The 26,084-nt window shown below is 32.9% G+C and overlaps 3 protein-coding genes and 1 long non-coding RNA gene across 10 annotated transcripts; 3 read left to right on the plus strand and 1 right to left on the minus strand.

Annotated features, from left to right (window-relative positions):
• Window positions 1–507: 507 nt before the first annotated feature.
• Window positions 508–2,042, minus strand: LOC111876413 (uncharacterized). Its single transcript, XM_023872935.3, has 3 exons — window positions 1,632–2,042; window positions 1,092–1,561; window positions 508–1,013 (listed from the first exon to the last, which is right to left on the minus strand). Exons 1-2 carry the CDS (start codon window positions 1,974–1,976, stop codon window positions 1,154–1,156), a joined length of 753 nt encoding a protein of 250 aa, XP_023728703.2. The 5' UTR covers window positions 1,977–2,042; the 3' UTR covers window positions 508–1,013; window positions 1,092–1,153.
• Window positions 2,043–6,530: 4,488 nt separating this feature from the next.
• Window positions 6,531–10,498, plus strand: LOC111876417 (shaggy-related protein kinase epsilon). 3 transcript variants are annotated; one of them, XM_023872942.3, is made up of 12 exons: window positions 6,531–6,837; window positions 8,061–8,221; window positions 8,340–8,432; window positions 8,504–8,563; window positions 8,659–8,931; window positions 9,008–9,136; window positions 9,216–9,356; window positions 9,440–9,490; window positions 9,576–9,671; window positions 9,781–9,864; window positions 9,983–10,085; window positions 10,184–10,498. In XM_023872942.3, exons 2-12 carry the CDS (start codon window positions 8,111–8,113, stop codon window positions 10,264–10,266), a joined length of 1,224 nt encoding a protein of 407 aa, XP_023728710.1. In that variant the 5' UTR covers window positions 6,531–6,837; window positions 8,061–8,110; the 3' UTR covers window positions 10,267–10,498. The 3 variants fall into 3 exon arrangements, with proteins under 3 accessions (XP_023728710.1, XP_023728707.1, XP_023728711.1); XM_023872939.3 differs by having other exon boundaries at window positions 6,534–6,837; window positions 8,061–8,230; XM_023872943.3 differs by lacking the exon at window positions 6,531–6,837 and having other exon boundaries at window positions 8,214–8,230; window positions 8,340–8,418.
• Window positions 10,499–12,253: 1,755 nt separating this feature from the next.
• Window positions 12,254–14,236, plus strand: LOC111876420 (peptide deformylase 1B, chloroplastic). Of its 3 annotated transcripts, none has more exons than XM_052768556.1 (7): window positions 12,254–12,414; window positions 12,519–12,807; window positions 12,988–13,126; window positions 13,260–13,452; window positions 13,538–13,648; window positions 13,721–13,783; window positions 13,905–14,236. In XM_052768556.1, the coding sequence occupies exons 2-7, from the start codon at window positions 12,585–12,587 to the stop codon at window positions 14,004–14,006; spliced, it is 831 nt and encodes a 276-aa protein (XP_052624516.1). In that variant the 5' UTR covers window positions 12,254–12,414; window positions 12,519–12,584; the 3' UTR covers window positions 14,007–14,236. The 3 variants fall into 3 exon arrangements, with proteins under 3 accessions (XP_052624516.1, XP_052624515.1, XP_052624517.1); XM_052768555.1 differs by having other exon boundaries at window positions 12,263–12,414; window positions 12,505–12,807; XM_052768557.1 differs by having other exon boundaries at window positions 12,263–12,414; window positions 12,505–12,807; window positions 13,741–13,783.
• A 6,595-nt stretch (window positions 14,237–20,831) lies between these two features.
• LOC128132224 (uncharacterized) lies at window positions 20,832–25,629 on the plus strand. Of its 3 annotated transcripts, none has more exons than XR_008230328.1 (4): window positions 20,832–21,010; window positions 21,363–21,431; window positions 22,043–23,991; window positions 24,115–25,629. It is a non-coding gene; the product is annotated as an uncharacterized LOC128132224 (long non-coding RNA). The 3 variants fall into 3 exon arrangements; XR_008230327.1 differs by having other exon boundaries at window positions 20,832–21,006; XR_008230326.1 differs by having other exon boundaries at window positions 21,363–23,991.
• The last annotated feature ends 455 nt before the right edge of the window (window positions 25,630–26,084 follow it).

Genomic DNA, 26,084 nt, shown 5'->3' on the forward strand with positions numbered 1-26,084 from the left:
AGTGCTTCCTTCTTTCTTCAAAACCTTCCTTCTCAACCCTATCTTGGTAATTCTTTCTGAGTATTTTCGTATCCTCTGTCTAGTTGCAACTGGTTGAGCAGGGACATCAACATCTGGATGTGGATCATCTACTTGAACTGGATCCACTGGAGGAGCTGGTACATCAACTGGATCCATTGGATCTGCTTGAACTGGTTCAACATGTGGAGCTGGTACTTGAAGTGGATCCACTGGATCTTCTTGAACTGGTTCAACATGTGGAGCTGGTACTTGAACTGGATCCACTGGATCTTCTTGAACTGGTTCAACATGTGGAGCTGGTACTTGAATTGGATCTACTGGATCTGCTTGAACTGGATCAACCTGTGGAGCTGGTACTTGAACTGGATCCACTGGATTTGCTTGAACTGGTTCCACTTTACCTGCTATACAAATATGTAGCTAATGAGTTGGATGTTCCATTTAAATTATATTGTTTTAATAGCATACCTTTCTCTTTTTTACATTTTTTAGGTTTCTTGTTTTTTGGCCTTGAAGTGGATGCTACATCTACTGGTCTAGTAGGACATGCTGATCTATTGTGGCCCCTTTCTCTACAAATAGTGCATCTATTAACTGAACCTGCTTTTGAGATAGTATGCCTTGTTTTCCCCTTGCTTTCCATCTCAGATTGATCTTTTTTCCTTTTAAGGGTTGGCCTTCCTGGTAACCTTCTTTTTTGAGGAGGCAATGGCTTCATGTAGGGAGCTTCAGGCCACATGGAACTACCATTAAGTGGGTTAATGGTATGGTTGTAACAAGTCAAGAACATGGCTGTATGGAACCATGGTGCAACATAATCCTCTGCATTCCTGTTAAGGTATGAAATGGCTGCCACTGCATGCACACATGGGATACCTGATACTTGCCAAGATCTACATCCACATGTGTTGTTGTTAAGGTCCACAGCATATCCATCATTTCCAATCCTAACTTCATATTGTTGTATCCCAGATGGTATAACACCCCAAAATCTGCCCAAAAAAATAAGAAGTTCTATTAATCTTATATATGAGACATATAATATTAATATAATAGAAGTTATATCATACCTTTGCTGTTTCTTTAGCTTTGATATCTTCAACCTTATAGATGGACATATTTTTAAATTCCCCTAACTTTGTCCCTCTTGCAACATTTTATACATCCTCTCCATTGCATAAATCCTTATCTCTTCCAACATGGTGATGAGTGACCTTTTCCTAGCAAGATCAATAATGGAGTTGAAACTTTCTGATATGCCATTCTCATAAGCATCACAAGCCCTGTCCACTTCAAAGAATGCCTTGCACCAACTTTTAGGGTCCCTTTCCATGAGGTGTTCATAAGCCAAAGGGTCAATTTTTTTTATGGAATTCATTTCTGCCTCAAATTTTGGTTGAGTAGTACTAGCAGCTGCTGCCCAAAACAACTTCCTATATTGTTCACCTTTGAATCTTTTCTTGAAGTTAGCATAGATGTGCCTAGCACATTGTCTATGCTCTGCTGCTGGAACCCTTTCTTTGACAGCCTCTATTAATCCCTGAAAGAAAGCATGAAATAGATGACATAACAAAAACATTCAACTTAAACAAAACAAAACAGAAATATACCTTGTGTTGGTCTGATATGAGGGTCAATCCATGACCAATTCCCATTTCAATGTCATCCAGAAGGAGGTCAAGAAACCACTTCCATGTTTCCTTATTTTCAACTTCCACCACAGCCCATGCAATAGGGAAGATGTGGTTGTTTGCATCCCTACCCATAGCTGCTAACAGTTGGCCTCTACATATACCCTTTAAAAAACAACCATCTACCCCTATTACCCTCCTACATGCTGCAATCCAACCATCCTTCACACCTTTAAAACAAACATACATTTTAGAAAAGTAGGTTGTGGAATCAGGCATGACATTCACATCTATCTTTACTGTTGAACCAGGATTTGTCCTCATTATTTCTTCTCCATAACTCCATACTTTACCATAATGTTCTATCAAACTACCCTCTATCTCATCCAAAGCATATCTCTTAGCATTTCTACATTGAGTGACACTAACAATCAAGTTAAACTTTGTACTCACTTTGGCCTTCATTTTCCTTATGCTCATTTTAGGGTTGTTCACAAGTTGATTCTTAAAATGCATTCCAATCCATTTATATGTTACAATGGAACCAAGTTTGAAGACTCTTGAACAGTTATGTTCATCAACTAATGACTTAATTTGGAAAGACCTTTCACTGCTCATCCAGGAAGCCCACAGTCTAAAAGGATAAGAGGGGTTCTTGTTCTCTTTACAACATCTCACTAATAACCTCTGACTATCATTTTTCTCAAAATAAAGGTTGTACCCATTCTTCACTGCATAGTTAGTCAAACAATTTTTCAATTCCATGGGGTTAGAGAATCTCATACCTAGAATTGGCACCATTTTGTCCCATTTCTGGTTCTCATTATGGATAGGGTACACTGGTTTGTCATCTCCATTCTTGGTTTCAACCTCATCAGTTTCAGCCTCATCATCTATATCCTTACACATACCTGACACCCGATGTAAGAATTCATCACCAATAGTCTTGTCAAGAGAAGGAATGTAATCATCTGCTTCATGCTCATATGGAACATCATCAGAAAGTTGTGAATCTATATCATCATCCAGGTCTTCCTCAGAATAATGCCCTTCATCATCTTCCATTACTTCCATATCAGCCCAATCAAGTACAGGTTCATTTTCGTGGTCTATATACACATTCATTCTTAGACCGGCTTCATCACTATAACCCGTTTCAATAAACTCAAAGTAGTCAGCATCATTCCTAATTCTCCTAATACCCTCTGCCAATGGTTCATTTCTAGTGCAATAATATACATTATCACAACTGCCTTCAATCAACTTTGCAATGAACAAGTTAAAGTCTTTGAAATCCATTGCACCAAAATCGACATCACAGATTGAAACAACAACAGCGTTCAAGTACACTAATGGTTTTCGTGCGAATAAACCATTATAATGTATATAAACTGTTAAATACTTACTTTGTTTGGAATCGGAGGCCATCTTCTTCACTATAACACTCGCATTCACCAGTTCTCTTCAATTTCCTAACCGAATGCTTCGATTGAACTTTTTCTTCCCTCAATTAAAACGAACCCTAACTGTAAGGACAAACGGGTGAAAGAGAAACGGTAATTAAATGTGTTCTAATTCCACGTAATAAGACATGTCATCTCTAATTAAATGTGGTAACCGGTAAAACATGTGATAACTAGTATCAAGAGTTTTGGTGAACAGGGGTTATAAGTTCAATGGTATAATAAAGACAAAAAAAAGATAAGGGACTTAATGAATAGACGAATACTTTATTACCTCAAAGATCATTTTCCCAAAAAACACAAACAAAATATACTCTTTATTCAAACCCCACCCCCAGGTAACCCACGTCTGTAGGTTAAATGTAAAAAATGACCTGACAAAATTGATTAACGGAAATTAAGCAGTTACATGGCTTTTTTCTTTAAATTTATTCTTATGTTGATTAAGGGGAAAAGAAGTCTCATGTTTTTCAAAATCATTTAACGCAAGGGAGGGAAGCACAAAGCCTCTCTAGGGTTCGCTTCTAGGTTTGATTGCTCAAAACCTAATGTTAAATCGATTTCCACAACCTTGGTGACATCGATCCTGATCAGCCTTGAAGACATCGAGTTCTACAACAAGGTTGTTGTTCTCATGGAATTCGCTCAAACCTGCAACATTAAATTCTCTCAAACCTCTTGATATTCCTGAAATCAAAATTGGGTACACGAATTTTCAGGAAACAATTTCTTTTCGATTTTTCCAGATAAGAAATTGAAATTGAACATTCAAATCTTACTCTAAATCACATAATATGCAAGCTTCAACCGGCTTATATCACATGTTAAGAGTGACAACTCATATATTGTCGCAATGAATTTGTTTTTTAACAAATATCCCATATTGACCAATATAGCCTGTTTAAAAGGTGCATTTATGGACCATTTTAAAGTTCAGTTTTTTAAAGCTCAATGTCTTAAGAGGCAGATTAAACAAATTTTAGGATTTCATTCGATGTGTGGACAACAACAAGGACAATAACAAGAATGAGGATTCCATTTGCGTTCATGTACAACAACAAGGCCATTGAATTTAATATATTCCCAAATTGCCCCCGTGTTACGAGTATGAGAGTCTCACTATTTGCTGATTATCACAGTTGTGGTGAATCAGATCTTATCAACTTGTTGCCAGTTTATCAACGATTTTGCCCCTGTTAACAGTTTACAACCTCCCAGACCAAATGAATTGAGCTTTGGCTTTGGCAGTTCACTTTCTACCATATATACAAATTTCCGTATCTGCTTTTCCATTGCACTTGAACCATGATTGGGGTGCATATGGAGGTTATGTTTAACAATAACAGGTGCGAAATTCCCACTATAAACAACATTAGCTTGCAACTCAGTTAAGCACAAAGGTTTGCATCATCAACTTCAAGGGACAAAGCTATAAAGTGTAGACTGATTCCTTTTTCTTGGTGTGCAACTGGAATGGAATGACTGATTCCATTCACAATTAAAGTCCAAGGGACAAAGCTATAAAGTATAAAGGGTAGAACGTCATGTTTATCAAGGGACAAAACTGTCATTTTTGCCATATTTGAACTATCATTTTTGTCAAGGGTATAATAACAAGGCTGGAAAACTTTAACCTTGAAAAGCATCAAATCATGATTAGGTCAAAACTGTCAATACTATCAAGCTAAAAAGCACAAGTGTAGAATTGTCAATACCATTACACAAATACCATATAACCTCTTATATCCATCATCAGCTTCACTAATATCACAAATACCATATAAAAATCTTATTTATAAGCAATCTCATACCCGGGGTAAAATTGTCAAAAACACTTTCAAAGTTCCAAAATACCATTGCAGGTAAATATATGAACAAAGGAGTGAAGGACACAAACAAACTGTCAAGTACATTGCTTTAAACTACAGTTATAAAATGACTGTTATACAGGTTATATAAAACAGTAAAATTGTCCTCTTCAGCTCCTATATTTCATCTATAACATGTTCCTCTTCACGCTTTCTACTTCAGCTACCAAACACGTGTCTTCTTCATGCTCCTATATTTCATCTGTAACATGCTATTCTTCATGCTACTCTACTTTAGCTTCCAAAAAATCTAGTTGTGAACCAAACTGCAACATACTCCGCTCCATTTGGGCTTCATATTATATTTTCATCACGTTATTTATCACCGACAACTTTCTGAAGATAAATAATGAAGTCTTTAAACTCCATGCTCCGTAAGTCTACCTCCAGTGTGAAATTCGTTTGTTATCGATGGTGCTGGAGAGATCGAGCAATCGAACCCTTCTGTGAAATTCTTTTGGTACCGATCGAACCCTAATTTCACTCCCGTCGTTTTGAGTTCAAGTGGTTATTTGGGTAAATCCACGTAATACTCAATTACTCATAAATGACATGTAATTTGATTTTTTTTCCCTTAATTTCTTTTAAACCGACTATATTAGAGCTTTACCTAGAGATGTCGGTGACCTTATAGGAATATATGGGATGATATGAACAAAGCGTGTAGTTTGATGGTTTTTTAAGGACAAAGAACTTAGTCCATTGGTGTTTTTTATGCAGGGTAAACGGTATTTTTTAAATTATTTTGAAACTTACTTATCCTTATAAGACATTTTTCCCATGTGGTTAATTCGTAGATTAAATAAAAATAAATAAAATGGTAAAAATCTATTTTCTTCCAACGTTTGAATTGTTCAATTTCACCATCGGTGGTTTCCACCGTTGGTATCTCATCGGCGGCAAAATAGGGGTAAGGCGCTGTGTTTACCGGCGGTAAAGGTGTCTACATGGGACTACTGCTGGTAAAACACAATCCACAAGCGCAACACAATAAAAAAAACCGCAGTCCAATCTGGATCAACTTAGATTTTCATGATTATTTTTGTAATTTCTTAAAGTTTTAGTTATTGTTTGGAAAATTACAACTAAGCTAAATTTGTCTTCGACCATTTCCGAACCACGATATCCTATTTAATTTATATAAAATGTTTTTATATATACAAACGGCAAACCAAATAAAACTTTAGAAGACTCGTGTTGGTAGACATTATCAATTTAGAGGAATGTCGAAAACAAAAATCGATATTCAACAAATCCCTTTTGACTTTGACTCATTTATTATCCATTTATCAGGACACCAATGAACGCGGGTTTATCCAATATTTTACATGTATATTTATTGATACAATCAGCGTATAAAGAGTGAAGGGTGTTAATGATTTGAATTAAAGGTAGCAATGGAAAGTTCGGTAATAAAAGAAGCACCCTCATCCAACCGTTATAAACTTTGATCCCAGTTAGATCAACGGCTACAAAGCCTTTTACAGCAACATTAATACCAAGGCCACCATTAACAACTTCCACGTGCATCCTAGGGGCCACACCAGCCAACGTATACGGACCCTAAACTCGCACCTAAATCCAATTTCATAAAACCATTTCAAGTCCGCCCTGCAACAAATCACGAAAGGGGAAAAACCATCCAGCTGCACCCCGAGAAGATCCACAGAGATTATTGAGTAGCACTCGTACATGGTTAAACCTTGTAAGAAAAATCTCTGAAGCATCATAGACACCGGCTTTACCTTCTCGCTGTAAAGAGCGATTGCAAAGTTTTTGAGGTTTTTTGCTCTGGCGTTGAATTTGATCGGCGTTTTTGCAGATTCATCTTCATTTAGCTACTACATCATACAGGTGTGTTTTGGTAATTCTTGTCTATTTTTTTGGATTCAGTTTGTTGTTATTTTGTGATTTTGCGGATGGATCAGAACTTTGACTTTGATTTTAAAAGTGAGAAAGTCATGAAACGTTCAAGCTCTAATTGAACCTCGGACCTCAGAAATGTTGGAACCTCATTTTGGCAAGAAACGGTTTTGCGTTCAATTTTTACTAAACCCTCGTTATTGGATCACTTTTAGTTTTAGCTTTTTGAATGTAAAACCCCTAATGTCAGTTTTAGTGTAACGATACGCCGTTGGATGTGGGTGTTTAGAAATTTAAGAACAGGTCGTCAAGCTCCAGCAGCTAGGCAATAGATTTATGAAGGATCTGGAAAAGTTGGGAAGGAAATTTACCTTCAAAGAACGAAGAATGTATAGATCCCGACTTATTGTTTCTTTGCTTTTTCTCCGACGGTTGCGTATAAAAAGGTTATAGTTTGTAGCTACTAGTTTGCAAATCAAGCGATAAATAGCTAGGTTTGTCATGAAAAAAATGCAGCTGGAGCTTGGAAGCGCTTATAGAGAGAAGTCTGGGACATTTATTAGAAAATATGGTAGGTGTTAGAAATGAAAAGCTTATATACACAAACATGGATACCAAAGGAAGTACTTCTGATTGACATTAATTAATCTGTATCCAGCCTTGTTTCTTCCTGTATAGAAATTGGTCGGCTCGGGTCTTGCCCTTGATCATCTCTTACAATGTCTATGTAGTGAAACTTTTTAGGTGCATGAATATGGATGCAAAAAGTAGTTACTGGACACCCTAGGCAACTGGAATATATAATTAATAATGTATTTTGTCAATGTGACAATTTGTATGATGAATGCTTTGAGTTGCTAAAGTCTGTGTGTTCCCAAGTATTATACTGCTTGCGATGTTTCGTGTTAATACAACTTCTCATTATTTTATTAGAAAATGAGCTTTTCCTGGGGAAGTAGAGAGAGAAAATTGAGCAACAAAGGCGAGTGCTTAGCTGTCTGATTGTTTAGAGGAGCATTAAATTTTTTCAAAGGTTACATATATCAACAAAGGAGACTAAAAATGTTTTGAGTATTAGTTGAATATCTTAAAAGCTCTCCAATAATCACAGAACAGGAGAATCCTGTTGATAAAAAGATTTCTGATATTTGTATGATAACATATTTGTTGTGATTGTGAAGTTGATATTATCTAATGAGATGTGTGTTATACAGATTAGGGGCGTTTTATAAAATTACATTCCCCCAAGTTGGTATCCCAGAAGATGGCTTCTGTTGGAATGGCTCCACTGACAGCTGAAAAAGTTGATGGTGATTCAATGTTTGTTGACAAACTGCCTGAGGAAATCAATGAAATGAAAATCAGAGATGACAAGGTGGAAAAGGTTGTCTTTTATTTATTATTTTTTTTAACACCTTTCTATATGTGCATTGAGTGCATCTTTTGTACAATGAATTCTGACACACATAAATGATAAATCTATCCTGTTGTAGGAAATGGAGGCAACTGTGGTAGATGGAAATGGCACTGAAACTGGTCACATTATTGTTACTACTATTGGAGGCAGAAATGGTCAGCCCAAACAAGTAAAATTATCAAATATGAATCACTTTCTGTATTTATATGATATAAATTTGATTGAGTTTTTATGTTTCAGACAATAAGCTATATGGCGGAGCGTGTGGTGGGGCAGGGTTCTTTTGGAATTGTATTTCAGGTAATAAATAAATACTGTATAAAGGAAACACAAGATATATGATGTGGAATTACTGTTTTATTTACCCTGTGGATCTGGGAATTGCACTTGTGCAGGCCAAGTGCTTAGAGACTGGAGAAGCTGTTGCAATTAAAAAAGTATTGCAAGATAAACGATACAAGAATCGGGAACTGCAGACAATGAGACTTCTTGATCATCCGAATGTTGTTTCACTCAAACACTGCTTCTTTTCAACAACAGACAAAGATGAACTTTACCTAAATTTGGTTCTAGAGTATGTACCTGAGACAGCTTATCGTGTAGCAAGGCACTACAGCAAGGCAAATCAAAGAATGCCCATGATTTATGTCAAACTATACACGTATCAGGTATATTAATTTGTTATTTTTTTCTTCCTAAAAAGTTATGTTATATTATGTAATGAGGTTTGGTTTGTTTTTTCAGATTTTCAGAGCACTTGCATACATTCATGCAATCGGTGTGTGTCACCGTGACATCAAGCCTCAAAATCTTCTGGTGAATCCGCATACTCACCAGCTCAAACTCTGTGATTTTGGAAGTGCAAAAGTTCTGGTAATATTATATACTAATATTAATATATTAATATTAATATATCTTGAATTTGAATTTAATTGTAAGTTGTAACAAACAGGTGAAAGGGGAACCAAATATATCGTATATCTGTTCACGATATTATCGGGCACCTGAACTCATATTCGGGGCAACTGAATACACCACTGCCATTGATGTCTGGTCAGTCGGTTGTGTCCTCGCTGAACTTCTTCTGGGACAGGTTCTTTCTCTGCCTCTTTAGTCTTTACTTCACCTCCTAATTATTATATTTTTTTTACAATATCCTTTTGTACCTTTTTCTAGCCCTTATTCCCTGGTGAGAGCGGAGTTGACCAACTCGTAGAGATCATTAAGGCAAGTAACTTATTATGCTTTTTTTTTTCCTTAAATATTCAAGTTTTTTATTTTTATTTTTTGAATTATGTTTATATGTGTGTAGGTTCTCGGTACACCAACTCGTGAAGAAATCAAATGCATGAATCCAAACTACACAGAATTTAAGTTCCCACAAATCAAAGCTCACCCCTGGCACAAAGTGAGTTTTATTTTATATTATATATAGAAGAAGCCCGATTTGGGGTTTGCTTTTTTTTTTTTTTTTTTTTTTTTTTTTTTTTTTATAAGTTTATAAATGTGATGTGTAGATTTTTCACAAGCGGACACCCCCAGAGGCTGTAGATCTTGTTTCTAGACTCCTCCAGTATTCTCCCAACTTGAGGTGCACTGCTGTAAGTGCATGAATATCTTATCTTCTTCCTTTTTGTTCTGTTTATTATTTATAGGCACATCATATTCTAGTTTCCATGGATAATAAGAATAATAAATTGAACAAACAAATCAAAACAGTTGGAGGCATGCATCCACCCCTTCTTTAATGAACTTCGTGATCCAAGCACCCGTCTTCCAAACGGCCGCCCCCTGCCACCCCTCTTCAACTTCAAGCCTCAAGGTTAGTTCTGTCTTTTTTTTTTTCTTTTCATTGTGATGATGGAATTCCTCCCTCCTTCCTTTATAGCTGGAGGTTAATATAATTAATTGATATGACAGAGCTAAAAGGGGCATCTTTGGAACTTCTGGCTAAACTCATACCTGAACATGCTCGGAAACAGTCTCCCTTCCTTGGCTTTTAAGTTGTAATCAATCGCTTGCCTGCCTAATTTATCGTTTGTCTTCACCCTCAGATATAGCAAGCAAGCAAACTGTGGTTTATTAATGTTTATGTTTAGTTTTTTGTTGAACTTGATTGCTTTTGTATTTTGTGTTTTCTGCATATCATATGCATATGGTGAAACTTATGTAGACCTACCTGTATGGAGTATGAAGGATGATTTATATGCAAAAATCTGTTGTGGTTGTTTATTATATCCAGTGCTTTAAACGGGAACCAAAGACCAGAGTAGTTGTCAACAACGGCCAATTTTATGTTAAGTTCTAAACCAGATTCAAGTTGGACTGGTAAAAACCATTTGAATCGGTTTGTTAGACTTGGATAAACGGATTTCACTTAACCCATTAAAAAACGTCAATTTCCCAAGAAAATTGACTGGCTTGATTGATGAGGTCATTTGGAACGTATACATCTCGAAAGCTAATGCACACCACTGTCACATATAGACCGACGGTCGAAGCCGGAATTGATCAGTAGAACAATTCAACTCAAAAATCTGTTTCTAGAACATTGATTAGATTATACTTCCTTCTCAAATAAAGAATCCACCTACACCTACATCTAGGTTATTATTGTTTTGGTGTGTTATTTGGTTATGGACAAATCTATGATTTAAAAAAAAAAATCAAAGTAAATTGAAACAAAGTCCTCAAAGAATAAAAATTTGGACCGATGGTACAAACCCAATATTTTTTGACCAATTTTTTTCAAATACTCTTTTAAGTGGTTAAGGGTGCGTTTGTTTGTGGAAAATTTTCCAATTTTCTAGAAATTTTTTCCAAGAAAAACGGAAATTTTGAAAACGCGTTTGGTTCGTTCAGTTTTCTAAAGTTTTCTAAGAAAATGAAAATTTTCAGTTTTCCAAATTGTTTGTAAATTAGAAAAGTGATTTTTATAGTTTTTCAAAGTTTTCCAAATTTCTAAGATGGAAAATGAAATTTCATCCGTTCCAACCAAACGTGTTTTCATTGAAAATTGAAAATGAAAACTCAACCCTATTTTCTGAAAACATTTTCATAGAAAATGAAAACAGTTTTCTACAACCAAACGCACCTTAAATGTCTCCTGTTAAAAACTCGTGATTTCACAAAATTGCCCCTTAACCTAATAAAACCTAGGAGTGAGCAAAACAGAACCCAAAAACCAATAAACCGACAAAAACAAAACATTTGGGTTTGAAACCGATTAAAAACCGACCCGACTCTCTATGTTATATAGTTATATATTTTATTAAAAAAGAAAATATATAACATTTATTCATTTAATTGTTTATTAAAAAAGAAAATATATAACCTTTATTCATTTAATCTAGTTCTCGCTCACTCGCTTAACCTCAAGCCGACGACAAGCCCTCAAACTCTCACCTCGTTCTCTCATGGATGGATCAAGCATAGCCCCGCACTCTCACAGTGTCGCACTGTACACCACCGTTTCACCCCAGGTCCGCAGAAGCCAGAAGGAACAAGGAAGGTAGCAAAATCGACAAGCAATTGAAGTGTAAAGTTCTCATGCAGCGAAATTCTTCAACACATTTGTCACTCGGAAGTTCTCAAAGAGCGAAATCCACAAGTAAGCACCTTCTTTTCTTAGTTCTAAGTTCTCAATCTTGTTTCCATCTTGAACAACTGTGAGTCTGTGATTCAGCTTCGAAATGCACATTCTTTTCACTTCAATTTTGTGATTCATTTTCGAATTTTTTTATTGATTAGGCTTCTTTTCTTAGTTCTTAAATGTATCCTATATTTGAATTGGTGACTTGCTAGTGCTATTGATGGAGTTGTATGACTGATTATTCATTATTATTCATTGTTTTAATTTATGTTTTGTACTATTTTTTTATTTTTTTAATATAAAACCCATAAGTTGAACCCAAAAACCAATGAAACAATCCAAAAACAAAAACCGAACCCAACGGTTCTAAAACTCAGAAACCCAAATTCATGGGATGGTTGGTTTTTACCCAAAACCGATCCAACCCGGCCATGGTAAACCTTACTCGTAGTTACGATTAGAACATCGCCTCCTGCTATCTGCTCCTCACGTCGACCCTCCCTGTGAAGCTACCGGCCAGAGACCTTCAATAGCCACAACTCCGTGGCACCCAACCCAGGTTCCATTTTTCTTCCTTCTTTAGTTCTTTTTTCTGCTTTCTTTGAAATCGCCAATTGATGTTGTTGGTCGATTTCTTTTTATCCAAAAGGTTTTCTTTTCCAGTGATATACGAAATTTCTATAGTATTTTTTTACTATAGAAATTCAACAACCACACGACTGCGCAACCATGGCATGTGCAAATTGGATACACTCATCGGCCCTCTTTCACGCCACCTTCCCAACTACTAGCCATCGGCGGGACACTCCTTCGTCAAGCTTCAGTCTAGCCACTTCCTCCGCCGGCAAGCCGATATTCTCTTCAAATTACCAATACAGACCTCCAGCCGTCGCCGTCCAAGCTCAGGCCAAGCGAGGCTTCTCACTGAAAAAGGAAGAGGAAACAGCTTCAGGTAAAACATCTCCTCTGAATGCTCATTTATACCGATAATATGTTCAGAAATTTTTTTCTATGTTCAGATAAGCTGTTAGGTCTTTTTAATTTAGTAACTGCATAAGTTTGACTTGTCAAAATCAAACTCGTAATTCTCAAATCACCGTATAACTTCCTTCTAACTGCTAGTAAATTACAGCGGCTGATATGCAGTTTGAAGCTCCGCTCAAGGTTGTGCTGTATCCAGACCCTATACTGAGGGCAAAGAACAAGCTCATTGCTACATTCGATGAGAACTTGAAGAAATTAGTTGACGAAATGTTTGATGTAATGTACAAGTAAGTGTTCTTCCCTCGTTTATCTGCAGTCTTGTAATAACCTTGAAACATTGAAGTGATTGTTTCATTTTCATTGTTTAGGCTTATAGCAAATGTTGTTATTTACAGGAGTTGTTGGCTTCCTTGTCCACAGAACTGATGGAATCGGGCTCTCAGCACCCCAAGTTGGAATTAACGTTCAACTTATGGTGTTTAATCCAGTTGGTGAACGAGGCGAAGGAGAAGAAATTGTTCTTGTAAATCCACGTGTCACAAGATATTCTAAAAAGTTGGCTCCTTTTACAGAAGGATGCTTATCTTTTCCAGGCATCAATGCTGATGTGGTGGTATTGTAAATTTGTAATAACATACTATTACTTTTCCTACTGCTTCATGTGTTTGACCTTTGACTGACTTTTTACGGTTTTACAGAGGCCAGAAGCTGTTAAGGTTGATGCGCAAGACATAACCGGTGAAAAGTTTTCAGTTGGCTTATCAGGCCTCCCTGCACGGGTTTTTCAACATGAATTTGATCATTTAGAGGCAAGTTAAAACATCATTTTTACAAATAGTTTCTAAACTCTTACCTATTTCTATCTGTGCATGACGCTACAGGGTGTTCTCTTCTTTGACAGAATGACTGCACAAGTTGTTGATAGCATACGTTCACAACTGCAGGTTAGTAATTATCATTAATAACAAGGAGGGTTAAACCGTTAAACTCGTATGATGGATGATGTGGCGCTGACATGGCATCCATCTGGATCTTTCTTATGATTGATTTTATGACATGAAACAGGAGCTGGAACAAAAGTATGAGGACAGGACCGGATTGTCAAGCCCTGAAAAGATTGAAACCCGCAAAAGATGGAAGGCGGCTGCTGGATTTGGACGATCTTGATTCGATTGTCGCCATTGTGGTAGTAGTGTTTGTATACTTGATACTAGTTTTTCATTTTTATAGTTACGTAATTTCTTTTTAAAGCTGGAATCTAAAGTATGTTGTTATTTTGTTTTGAATAATATAACTAGATTATGACCCGCGTTAAACGCGGGGATCGCATAAATAAAATATAAATGTATATAGATATTGCAGAATAATTATAAAAAAAATCAGGGTTATTGATATTATTGAAATGTGTATAAAATACACTGAGGTTGGTAAATGTATATAGTCGTTGAAGGACCTCTTTGTAGACACCATTTTTTGTTTTATTAGTTGAACGACCTTCATCGCCACAAAGTACGTTCAAACCTTTTTTACTTGTGACACCTGAAACAGCTACATATAGTTAACCATGCGCAAAAACGGGTCTACGCAAGTATAATGCAACGTTTGACAATGTACTTTCAAAATACATTGTTATTTTATGGTTATATTACAAAATAGAATTGTTTATTTAAAAAAATAGAATTTGAAATGAACCACATAACCCCCTCCCTCCCCCCACCCCCCCCCCCCCCCCCACACACACACACACACATACAATATTAAATATATAAAAAAAACTATAACAAAGAAATATAAAAACATTTATGCTTGCTCGATTTAGATATTGCCCATAATTCATTGAAAATGTCAAAATACATAATTGGCACACAACTTACTTGTTATTATGAGACGAATTAAACAATTTAAACAAATGATGATTTTTTATTTTTATTTTATGACAATGATAAAATAATGGAAAAATGAATGCTTACTTCAAACATTTACAGACGTTTGAGTAAGGTCTATGGTCTTAACTGCTGAGTATTCATATCTTTCACAAATAGCTATTAAATGGTTATTCAAGATGAATTAAAAGTTCATTGCTATTTCTTGCCAATTTAGAAGTATGTTTCGACCACTTTTGCATCAGATAAAAAACATATAGGTTCTTTTAGTATTACTGCAATCCTACTTTCATATAAAATTACTTTTTTTTCGCATCAGACCAAACTCGGTGTTTTTAAGCATTATTATCATCCTATATTATACATTCTTGATACTTTTTAAAAGTTAGTTGTAATTTCTCATTTCTTTTTGAAAGTTCGTTGTTATTTCTTGTTGCTTTTATAAATAAGTTTTATATTATTTTTTTGTATCAAACCAAATTTGAAGGTTATTTTTGCATTATTACCATTGTATATGTTACATTTCATTTTTATTATTTGAATATAGTTTTTGTAGTTCAAAACCGATACGAATACAAAAATAATGACTACATATTAACCAACTCTCTATAATGTATAATTAAAAATCAAGACACTATAATTATAATTTATTGATGTTAGTTAATATGTAATTTATTTGGGGATGAGGTTAGTTTTTGGTTACTTATTTAGGAAGTATAATATGTATTTTGCATTACAAGTGTTTATCTTTTAAATTTAGCATTTGTTACTTTTGAATTTTATTTTGGCTTGAAATAACCATGATCATCCCATATTTAGTATTTTTCTCTTCTTGCACCTTTACTTCCTACTGACTTGCATTCACTAAAACAAGATTTAACATTTTTTTTTAAAAAACAAATATGAACAATAAACTATTAAACTCAATGGATATGCTAAAAGAAACATGAGACTTGCCTTTTGTAAGATCAATAATACAAAATTGGACCACTTTCGGCAAAATAATTTAAGAACCGAAGAAAACCTGATTGCCCAAATATCTAATATTTTTATTTAAGTCATAACCTGTTATATGCCGACAAAATTGAAAATTTCAGCCAAAACTCTATTACATGCCATCAAAGTTGAAAAAAATCCTTTAAAGTTAAATGATGATATTAATTTAAAAAATTATCTTTCACTTTTTGTTGGATGTATTTTTTTAATGACAAGAACAATTATCAGTCCAAACATAATCCGTAAAAACCATCACGACCAAATCATAGACCGCTTCATCAACAAAATAGAATACTACGGTCGTAGATGATAATACAGTTAGAACATCTTTTTCTAAAAGATCAAGAAATGGACAATTTATTAGAATCTTATCACGCTAATAAAAGTCATAACAGAGTGACATAGGTTGAATCGATAGTTTACAATAAATATAAAAAATAAAGCCCTATCAGAGATAGAAAAACCTGAGGATGAGACAAAAAAAACATGTAACACTATAAAGTTGCAAACATAAAAAACACATGATGCTAAAAATCTAGAAAAAAAAAAAACCAAAATTTATACATGGTTGTGAGGTGAGCGTAGAGAACTTGTGTCAGATTCTTTGAGACATTTCGTCAAACACCTAAGGTGTCTGTTCTAATAACCCACATTTTGAATGTAACATGACAAAAAAATCCAATGTTACAGGAAAGTATAGAAATAAACTAAATTAACATGTATTTAGATTATACAAATTATTTTGAATATTGTTCCTTCAAAAATATACTTACTGTTGTTTCATACCTACATAGTTTAATAAAAACAATGTTAATTGTAATTATGCAATTTGATTCTACAATCAAATAAAAAATTTCTATAATACCGTAAATATGATATTCAAGGAAATAAGATTATTCCTAGTTTAGATTTTAACTTCTTAGCCTACTTTTGATATGGTTCATGTATTAATATTTAGAGAAACCGGTAGGAAATGATGTTGATATTAAGTGTTGTATATTGTTGTTACCGATAAAAAACTAAGTTGTAGTTTAAATTAAAAGTTCTTTTTTCATGGTAAGTATGTTGCTATAAATTGTAAAAAAAATCACATAGCTATTGCAGTTTGTAGAGGTTGTTGAGTATGAGTCCAAGTTAATAGGTTAAGAATTTAATATGAAAAATTATACATTTTTGTTTTGTTTGACTTAATCTAGACTAAATGATGTTAATTGATTTCATATAAGTTGTGACAAAGAATATCAAAATATATATGAATATGTATATATTTGATACGGGAACAAAAAATAATCAAAAAAATATAAAAAAGCGAAAGAAGGTATTGACATTCTAGTGCACAACAATGAAGGTTTGAAACAGATAATGATGATGGTAGTGATAAACAATAAGAATGATGTTGTAGGAGAAGGTTTGAAGAAAAACAACGATCGAAAATAAGTGTGAGCCGTAAATTCAAAGATAAATCGTATATGTATGTGATAATTTGAATATGATTTTTTGGTATTAATGGTTTTCTAATAAAAATGAATTTTATATTAATGGTTTGCTAATATAAACGGATTTATATTAATGGTAGATATTTAATGCCTTAATTGAAATGGTTTTCAGTAATATGTTTTTAAAGTTGACTATTTTAAAACCTTTATAACCGGAAATTCAAGATTTAAAATAGGAGGAAATTTATTAAAATTAAATACATTCTATTTCAATGGATTTAAGTTAATTTTGTTTGACAATTGGAAAGCTTTTATTGGTATTAAATACATTCCATTTGGGGAATATAGTGTCACCAATTTGATCTAAGGATGGAAAACATAAGATTGAAATGCATTCAATGAACCAGATTGTTTCAGATGATATCATAAGATTTTTGTTTTAATATATATTAAAGATAACATAATTATTGATATGCTTATTTAAGGAGTTTAAAAAAAACAACTAATCAGGTTTAAATTTTGAAGCCAAAATTATAAATAATGGAATTAAATTATGAACAATATTAATTAGGGTTCATGATGACATAAATCGTCAAAAGATGTCTTGAAGGAGATCCTTGCTTCAGTTTATAGAGATTTGTGTGAAGCCAAAACAGAGGTGTGATAATTAGAGATGCAAGGAAGAAGCAATACGCAAATTCTAAGAATACATGAGAAAAAGGAACCACCTTATGGTGCTACATTCTATTATGAACACACAAAGCATCAATTGAAGTACAACCATTGACATGAGGAAGAAGAGGATTAGGGAATTCTGGTTTAAGAGAAAAAAACCGAGGAGAAAGATGAGGGCGGTTATTCATGTTTTTGGCCAAATTTATAGAGAAACCGATGTCTCATATATAAATAGAATGATATTTTTAATTAATAACATAATTGCTGATTTTAAAGATTCTATAATTAAATGTAATTATGCCCGAATTGTGAAATATATTTTTGAAAGTATGAATAGATTCTATAATTAAATATGAATAGATTCTATAATTAAAGATTCTATAATTTAATGTAATTGTGTTTGAAATGTAATTGGTAAATTTAAAGATTCTATAATTAAACTTTTAAATTCTATTTTGAGAAGATGATGTCATCAATTTGATCTAATGGTGAAAATCATATAATTGAAATACAATCAATGGTCTTGATTGCTTCATTGGTAAATTAAGGGTTCTCTTTTAATAATATTTAGAGATACATTAACTAAAAGGGTATGTCAAAACTAATTACTAATGTTGTTTATTGTGTACCATTATGACCTTAATAAATTATGGTATGCTATAACAAGTTTTACCCATTTGGGTAACGTAAGTTGGAGGAAGATGAATTTTCAGACTTTTCCGAATATCTTCTAATAAAATAGGAAGTCCTTTGGTCTGCAATTTGCTAACAGGAAGCTACTAGACCTTGCCTTTGGTGACTTGCTCTCGAATGAAATGAATAAACATCGAATTATATGTGCTTTGTATGATGATGTTGAACCAAATTATTGGAGATGTAGATAACACTGACATTGTCACAATATACCGCTGTATCTTTTTGTAACAATAATAGATAGACCAAGTAGAAGATTATATATCCAACATGTTTTAGATATGACATTTGCTATGACTCGATATTTGGGCACAAAATAAGATGATCACTGAGATGTTGGTTTGTGTTTTGGCGGACCGAGAAAAGATTATCACCGAGAAAAATACAATATTTGAACATTTGACCCAATTTGTATCGATATAAGCAACGAGTTTGAAAGATCAAGATTTTTAAATAGTGATGTCGTAGTACATTGTGCCACAAATATAATGTATATATATATATATATATATATATATATATATATATATATAGAGAGAGAGAGAGAGAGAGAAAAAGAGAGTTAGGTTCAAATGTTTTCACTATCTATTGTGTGCATGTATGATTGATTCTAGACCAATCATTTTAGTTATTTTAAGAAAGTAATTAATGCATATTAAATGCTGAAGATGTAATTAATATCCATTATATCTTCAACATGTAATATGTATTAATTACTTTCTTAAAATAAGTAAAATGATTGGTCCAGAATCAATCACACATGCACATAATAGATAGTGAAAACAAAATAACCTAACCATATATATATATATATATATATATATATATATATATATATATATATATATACATATTTATTTATTTAAACCTATGGAAACCATGGTTGATAAATTTAAATATAGTTATAATTTTGATTCCCTAATAAAATAAGATATCATTAGTTTTGAATAAAGTCATAAATAGTGATAATGTATTTTTTTTATTAACATTGTCATTTGTAAGTATTTAGTAAGTATGTAAGGTATCTATTTGATAAAAGTCACGAGTTTATATAATGCAACATATTTGAGTATAACAAAAAAAAACACAACAAATCATGGAAATGAAATTGATATAAAACAAACAAAACATTTCGGCAGTGTAATTAAAATAAATAAAAAACACAATAAATTAAAATAATGCAACATATTTGAGTATAGAAAAAAAAACCACAACAAATCATGGAAATGAAATTGATATAAAACAAACAAAACATTTTGGCATTGTAATTAAAATAAATAAATAAACACAATAAATTATTATAAATAAATAAATTAATTAATATGATAGATAAAGTGTGATTTACTAAACTTTGCAGAAGATGGATTTTCAACGAATTATGAAATATGTAACGCCCGGGTTTCAGGGCTAAGCATTTTTGTCAATGTAATAGTCTAGGTCAACTCTTGTAACTCTTTTTGAAGTAATAAAGATGAAATATTTGAATATTATGTGAATTATATGTGTTTATTATTTAATTATAAATGTATAATTAATAAAGAATAAAAATGAGCGTCAAAATTAAAGTGTGAGATAATCCCGATATCTCTACATAAAGTTGTAGAATATGTCTCAAGGTTTCCGTGCATATAAGGAACGCCGAAATCCGAGTTATAACGAAGAAGTGCTGACCCGTCGAAGTTTCACGACAGAACCGGCACGATACCGGGAAGCGTGAATAGTGAATTTACGATAGAGCGAGATTTAGCCTTAGTGATCTAAACGAAAGTCGTAAAATATGTTAAACTAAGAACATCGATAAAAATAACGCCCAAATCTAACTTCGTATGAAGAAGTTATGAGATTTTAAACAGACCAATCCTGTCCCGGCTTGTTAAAAATATAACTTTAAAAATAAAGTCAAAATTAGCCGACGGAGTCTAAACGAAAGTTGTAGAGTACGTCTTCACCTACGCGTGGATATAAAGAACGTCAAAAACGGAGTTCGTATGAACGAGTTACAAATTATAATAGCATATTTACGTATTAAAATAAAGTATAAATCATGTATACGTACACATATATATACATATGTATATATCATTAGAAAGGTATCGACGATGCGGTCATTATAAGACTAATGTTGAGTTCTTTCGACATTAGTTTAGTACAAATATCATTAAATCCATTTATAATAGTATTATAGATGGGTGTTTAGTTGTTTATATAACTAAAAGGTCATTAAGTAATTATGGAGGGTAGTTTTTGAAAATTCAATTAGTATAAATAAGAGCCTTGGGCTCTCATATTTCTTGCACCATTCTCTTGATTCAAGAGTCTTTCTCTCCTTATCCCCCGAGCATTTCGGTCCCTCGTGATTCGACTTCTCTTTCTGTAGCTTAGTATAGTAAGGTGAGCGCTGAAGCGCTGCACGAATCTTTCTTAGAAAGATTCAGCGACGAAGTTTTGCCCCTGCAGAGCCCGACTCCTAGCTAAAACCCCCTTGTAAGTAAGTTATGCTTACCTTATTTTAATATAACTTATATTTAAAATTAGTATTGTTATTATGAACTTATAATAAATATTTGAGCTATTATTATAACTTATATAAGTGTCGTTATAATATTTTTTTTTAACTACTCGCGGTACGGGGAATCTGGTTTAAAGGGCCGCATAGGGTTGTTGGATTTCAGAAGTGCTATATGCCAAAATGGTCCTGCCCTCCGGTGTTTTATGTCTGGCCCCTGTCATTACATAGTGGTTGGAAAATATTGTTTAACGCTTATATAATAATAATAATACTAAGACTAATAGTTGGTCACTGTAAATATTAGACTAAAATTTAGCGATAATAATGCTAGGTTTCGTCGAAGGAAAATAGAATCGTTAGAAGCAAGCGCTGCCCGATTTTGGAATCATCACCTTAACAAGTGAGTGCATAGTTACTTTCAACTTACACATAGATATGGAGTATTTTATATAAATTACGTGCTATGTGTGCATATTATCTGAATACTTGCTATCTATGCTAGATGAACGTTGTTATACATGTTTTCAATGATTTAAACTGTATATGTATTTTATATCTACGGAAATGTTGGGGTAAAACATGGGTAGATGCAATAGGTGATGTGTGATAAAATGATGAGAGGCCTCAATGTTGTTGTTGTTGATCCAGTCATCTAGCGGAGTATAGATGACGACCACGGACTCTTCTAGACAGTCCAGTGGAACGCTGACAGGCTCGCAACCTGTAGGTGTTGTGAACGATATGTTCACCGGTGTACTCCATCCCCCACATGGTTGCCTATTAGGACATTTATTGCTGAGGAATCCCCTTAGCAGTAGTGTCCGTCCCGATGATGATCCTTAGGCTAGGTCCCTTATGATAGGTGTTTAGGGACGTAAAGTGAGGATAACGGGAACGGGTAATCGGGTTATTGTTGATTGATGAAATTAATAAACTTATTTATTGTGGGTTGAAAACCCTATGTGCTCACCAGGCTCCCAAGCCTGACCAACTCAGTTTTATGTATTACAGGTAGTGGCGCATGAGCATAGGTGTGATGTTTTGGACGAGGGATTACGGATATAGGCCTGTAGATATGAAATAATGTAGTAAGGCTTATATTGTACTGTTTATGCTTTTGATTTGTACGAACATGACATCCCGAGTCTTTTAATGAAATACATTTCTATGGAAATGCTTTTGATAAATCTTTATCATATTTTTGTTTTGGGACAAATTCCGCAACCCTTTTATTAAAAGATAACTCTGATTTTGAAATAAAGTATAAACAAAACCGGTCTTTTCTGACCGTGATTTTGGGGATGTCACAAAATACACAATTTATCATTCATAAATAAATTGTTAATAAGGGTTTGTGTTAGAATATTACATGTTATTGTTATTGTTTGATTATGAAAAAAAATGTATTTCATTTTAGTTGATATTAAATTTATCTAAATTTAAATTTAACAATATATATGAAAAGTATATAGAAGTCATAAAAGTTTGTATTTAAATAATATGTAAATATATGATCATAGTTTTTTTTATCAATATAGAAACTATTTAGGTAATAATAACTGTAGTGGTTTAAAAATAAACATACATTTGTAAGTGGAAGTAATAATATTTATAGTGGTTGAAGTTTGTAGTGGTTGAAGTTTGATGGATTGATGTAATATATAAATTAATGTTATTTTTATTATTTAAATAGAAACTGTTTAATTTTTTAAACTTTTTAAAATTAAATGAATTCATGATATGTCTGTAATCTAAACAAATAACAATAATTAGTTTATTAAATAAAATGATTAGCAATAGATAATGTGATTAAATTTAAGGTAAAATAACATATAAACTAACATTATGCTAATATTAGACATGAATTACAATTTGTTGTACACAAGCTTGTAAGTGAGACCATTTATGTAATATGGTTACATTTAAATATTTTTATATTATTAATCTAGTCTAATACAGTGTTGCAGAAATCGGCCTAATCGGCCGATTAATCGTTAATCAGACCTTCACCGATGAGATTTATTGTTAATCGGTCACTATAATCGGGTTTGGTCAATGCATGTCAATGTCGGAATTAATCGGACCTAATCAGACTTAATTGGACTTAATCAGACCTAATCGGGTTTGGTCAATGCAGGTCAAAGTCGGACCTAATCGCCGATTAATCACTTATTTTGGAGGATTAAAGTTAGATTTATAAATTTTTGAATAATTTTTGTAATAATTAATGGTCCCCGATTAATCCCCGCCTAGCTGATTAATTCCTAATCACTAGTCCACCGATTAATGATTTCTGCAACCATGGTCTAATATAAAAAAATTATCCTACATTTATATACCCTCATATCTAATTTTTTAAGTATTTTTGTAAACGATTAGAATATATAATAATAACATAAAAAGTTATGAAATTGTTTATTAAAATGTACATATAAATTAAGAATTAATTTATTCATATATTATTTTTTTTTATAAAAAAAGTCAATTAATAAATTTTTGCATTTAAAAAAATGTAAAATCGATATTTGTTTATATCGTGTGTTGTAAGTATAATTATAAAAATATTAAACTTAATAATTAATAAATTATTACTTTTAATGGAAAATACACACTATGAATTGTAAAAGGTATTTCGGCCTTACAACCTGGAGGGAATCGAAGAAATGATGCAAAGAGGAGAATGAACCCTAACTCTAAACATGAGTTCAACACAAACAAAAAAAGCGAAGAGGAGGGAATCACATTTCAGAGTTAAATACTACCTGGAGGAAAGTGATAGCTTTTGCGATTCAATGATTAATCAGAAGATATGTTCATGGATGTTTGAAGGATAGGTATACTTACATGTTTGAAGTCGAATTGGAGTGATTAATCAGAAGATATGTTTATGGGCGTTTGAAGACGAAACATTTCAAGTTCTTTCTAACTCTCGGGCGTTTGAACCCGATGGCTATGGACCTGTAAGTATTATAGTCTGATGACTGATTGAACCCAACATGCTTGTTTGTATATGTTATGTTGTATGATGGTACTTTGGTGAAACCCACTCAGTTTTGGCTTACAAATTTAATTTATGGTTTCAGATACTTCAAAGGATCGTGGGAAAACAAAGACGTGATCGTACACAACTTTTTGTTTTTTATGGCTTTGGGTCTTAGGAAAACTTTTATTTCGAATCTATGTTTTTGGAAATAATGACTCTTTTGTAAACAATGATTTTAAATGATTGATTTTGAAAATTTTAAATTTATTTGATTTTTGGATTGTTATAAAAACTATAAAGTTGTTTTAAGAGTAAAAGACAAATCTAACATAATCCTTTTAATGTTTTTTCAAGAAATAACAAAAAGGATAATACACTATAAATTTTGTTATGAAAATCGAAGTTTGGTTGGATTGGGCTACGATTTTCGTGTCCTGGTTTATGATTTTGCGATTTTATGAACTATGCAGCAAATAAAGGCGTGTATATCAATATTACATAGGATATATCAATAACAAAAACATTTTTAGTTTAGTGGGTAATTTGCATGCCTTATTTGTTAATTCACGAGAGTCATGAGTTGAAGTCTCGTTCACCCTTTCTTGTAATTTTTACGTATTTCTAGAAAATGGCAGTCCAATAAATTATTTCTAAGTTCGTAAGCATTTTATCGCAACCTAATATAAGGAAATCGCACCCCAGTCCGGTCCAAATGCGAGTCTTGTGATCTTTGCATAGTTTATGAAAATCGTAGCCTAATAAGTCATTTGCGTTTGATACGTTTGTTTTCCACGTGCCAATGCGGTGGAAAATCAACACGTGTTTATACAAATTGCGTTTGATACGTTTGATTTCCTTGCGTTAAATATGGTGAAACTTTTTAATAGAGTACAACATATCATGCATAATAATGTTATATCCTTTTACAAAATATCATGCACAACAATGTTATATCCTCTAAATCTATGAATGTAATTTTCAAAAGAATTGATTTTATTATTAAAATATGTTTAATGACGCAACTTGTTGTCCGTTTGCCTTATCATTCATTGTATTGTGATTACTTAATAATTAATATTCATTTTCAATTAAGTCATTAATACTTTATCACAACAGAAAAATCATAGTCCAATAAACTATTTCTCTGGCTATTAACATTTTTAACATAGCCCAATCTAGAACAACTTAGATTTTCATGACTATTTATCTAACTTCTTAAAAAATTTAGTTATTTTTTGGAAAACCACTAGGTAATTAAGTTAAATTTCTCTTAGACCATCTCGAACCCAAAGTATCCTAACTTTTTTTTTTTTTTTTTTTTTTTTTAATTTATATTAAATGTCTTTTAATATACAAATGACAAACGAAATAAACTTTAGAAGACTAGAGTCCTAGGCATTAGGCTAACTTGTATAGGGTACAAAGCCATACGTGAGATTCTATGTGGCATACTAACCCACCCGTGAATACCACCCATAAGGTTGGTGGTTGGCTATGACATCGTATCGGAGACGGACGAAGACGAGAGATTTGATTGACTAACTTTTTTTTTGACATTTTCTTCTTCTTTTGTGATCGGCTAAGCATCATTTTTTTTTATTAAATCTCATGTCAAAAGTAAATAAATAATAAGAAATTGTATTTATTTTCAAGGCTAATGGTTTGGTAGTAAAGATGTAGTTGAAATGATATTTCCCATATATGAAGATACTTTTTTTCTTAATAAGTTGGTGGTGATATAATTACTTATAATTATTTTTTTTGTTTGGAACCGACAAATGATTTTATTAAAATAGTGCAAACCCTTGACCAACAAGTAGCTAGCCAAGGAGCAGGTAGAGCGTACAAATTTTTAGTACAACATTTAGGTTTTACAATTAGAAAATGGATAATCTATCTATTTAAGAAAGCACCCAACTCGTCTATACTTGATTCATGAGAAAACAAGGGATTTTATGTTGTCCACCACCTTGGTTGTAGTAATACGTAAGCTCTTAAACAACCGGTCACACCTCGCCTTCCAGATCCTTCATACCGTGCCATACATGATGCTGGACAATGATTCTCTCG

Source organism: Lactuca sativa, chromosome 2 (assembly GCF_002870075.4).
Source record: "Lactuca sativa cultivar Salinas chromosome 2, Lsat_Salinas_v11, whole genome shotgun sequence".
Classification (NCBI taxonomy): Eukaryota; Viridiplantae; Streptophyta; class Magnoliopsida; order Asterales; family Asteraceae; genus Lactuca; species Lactuca sativa.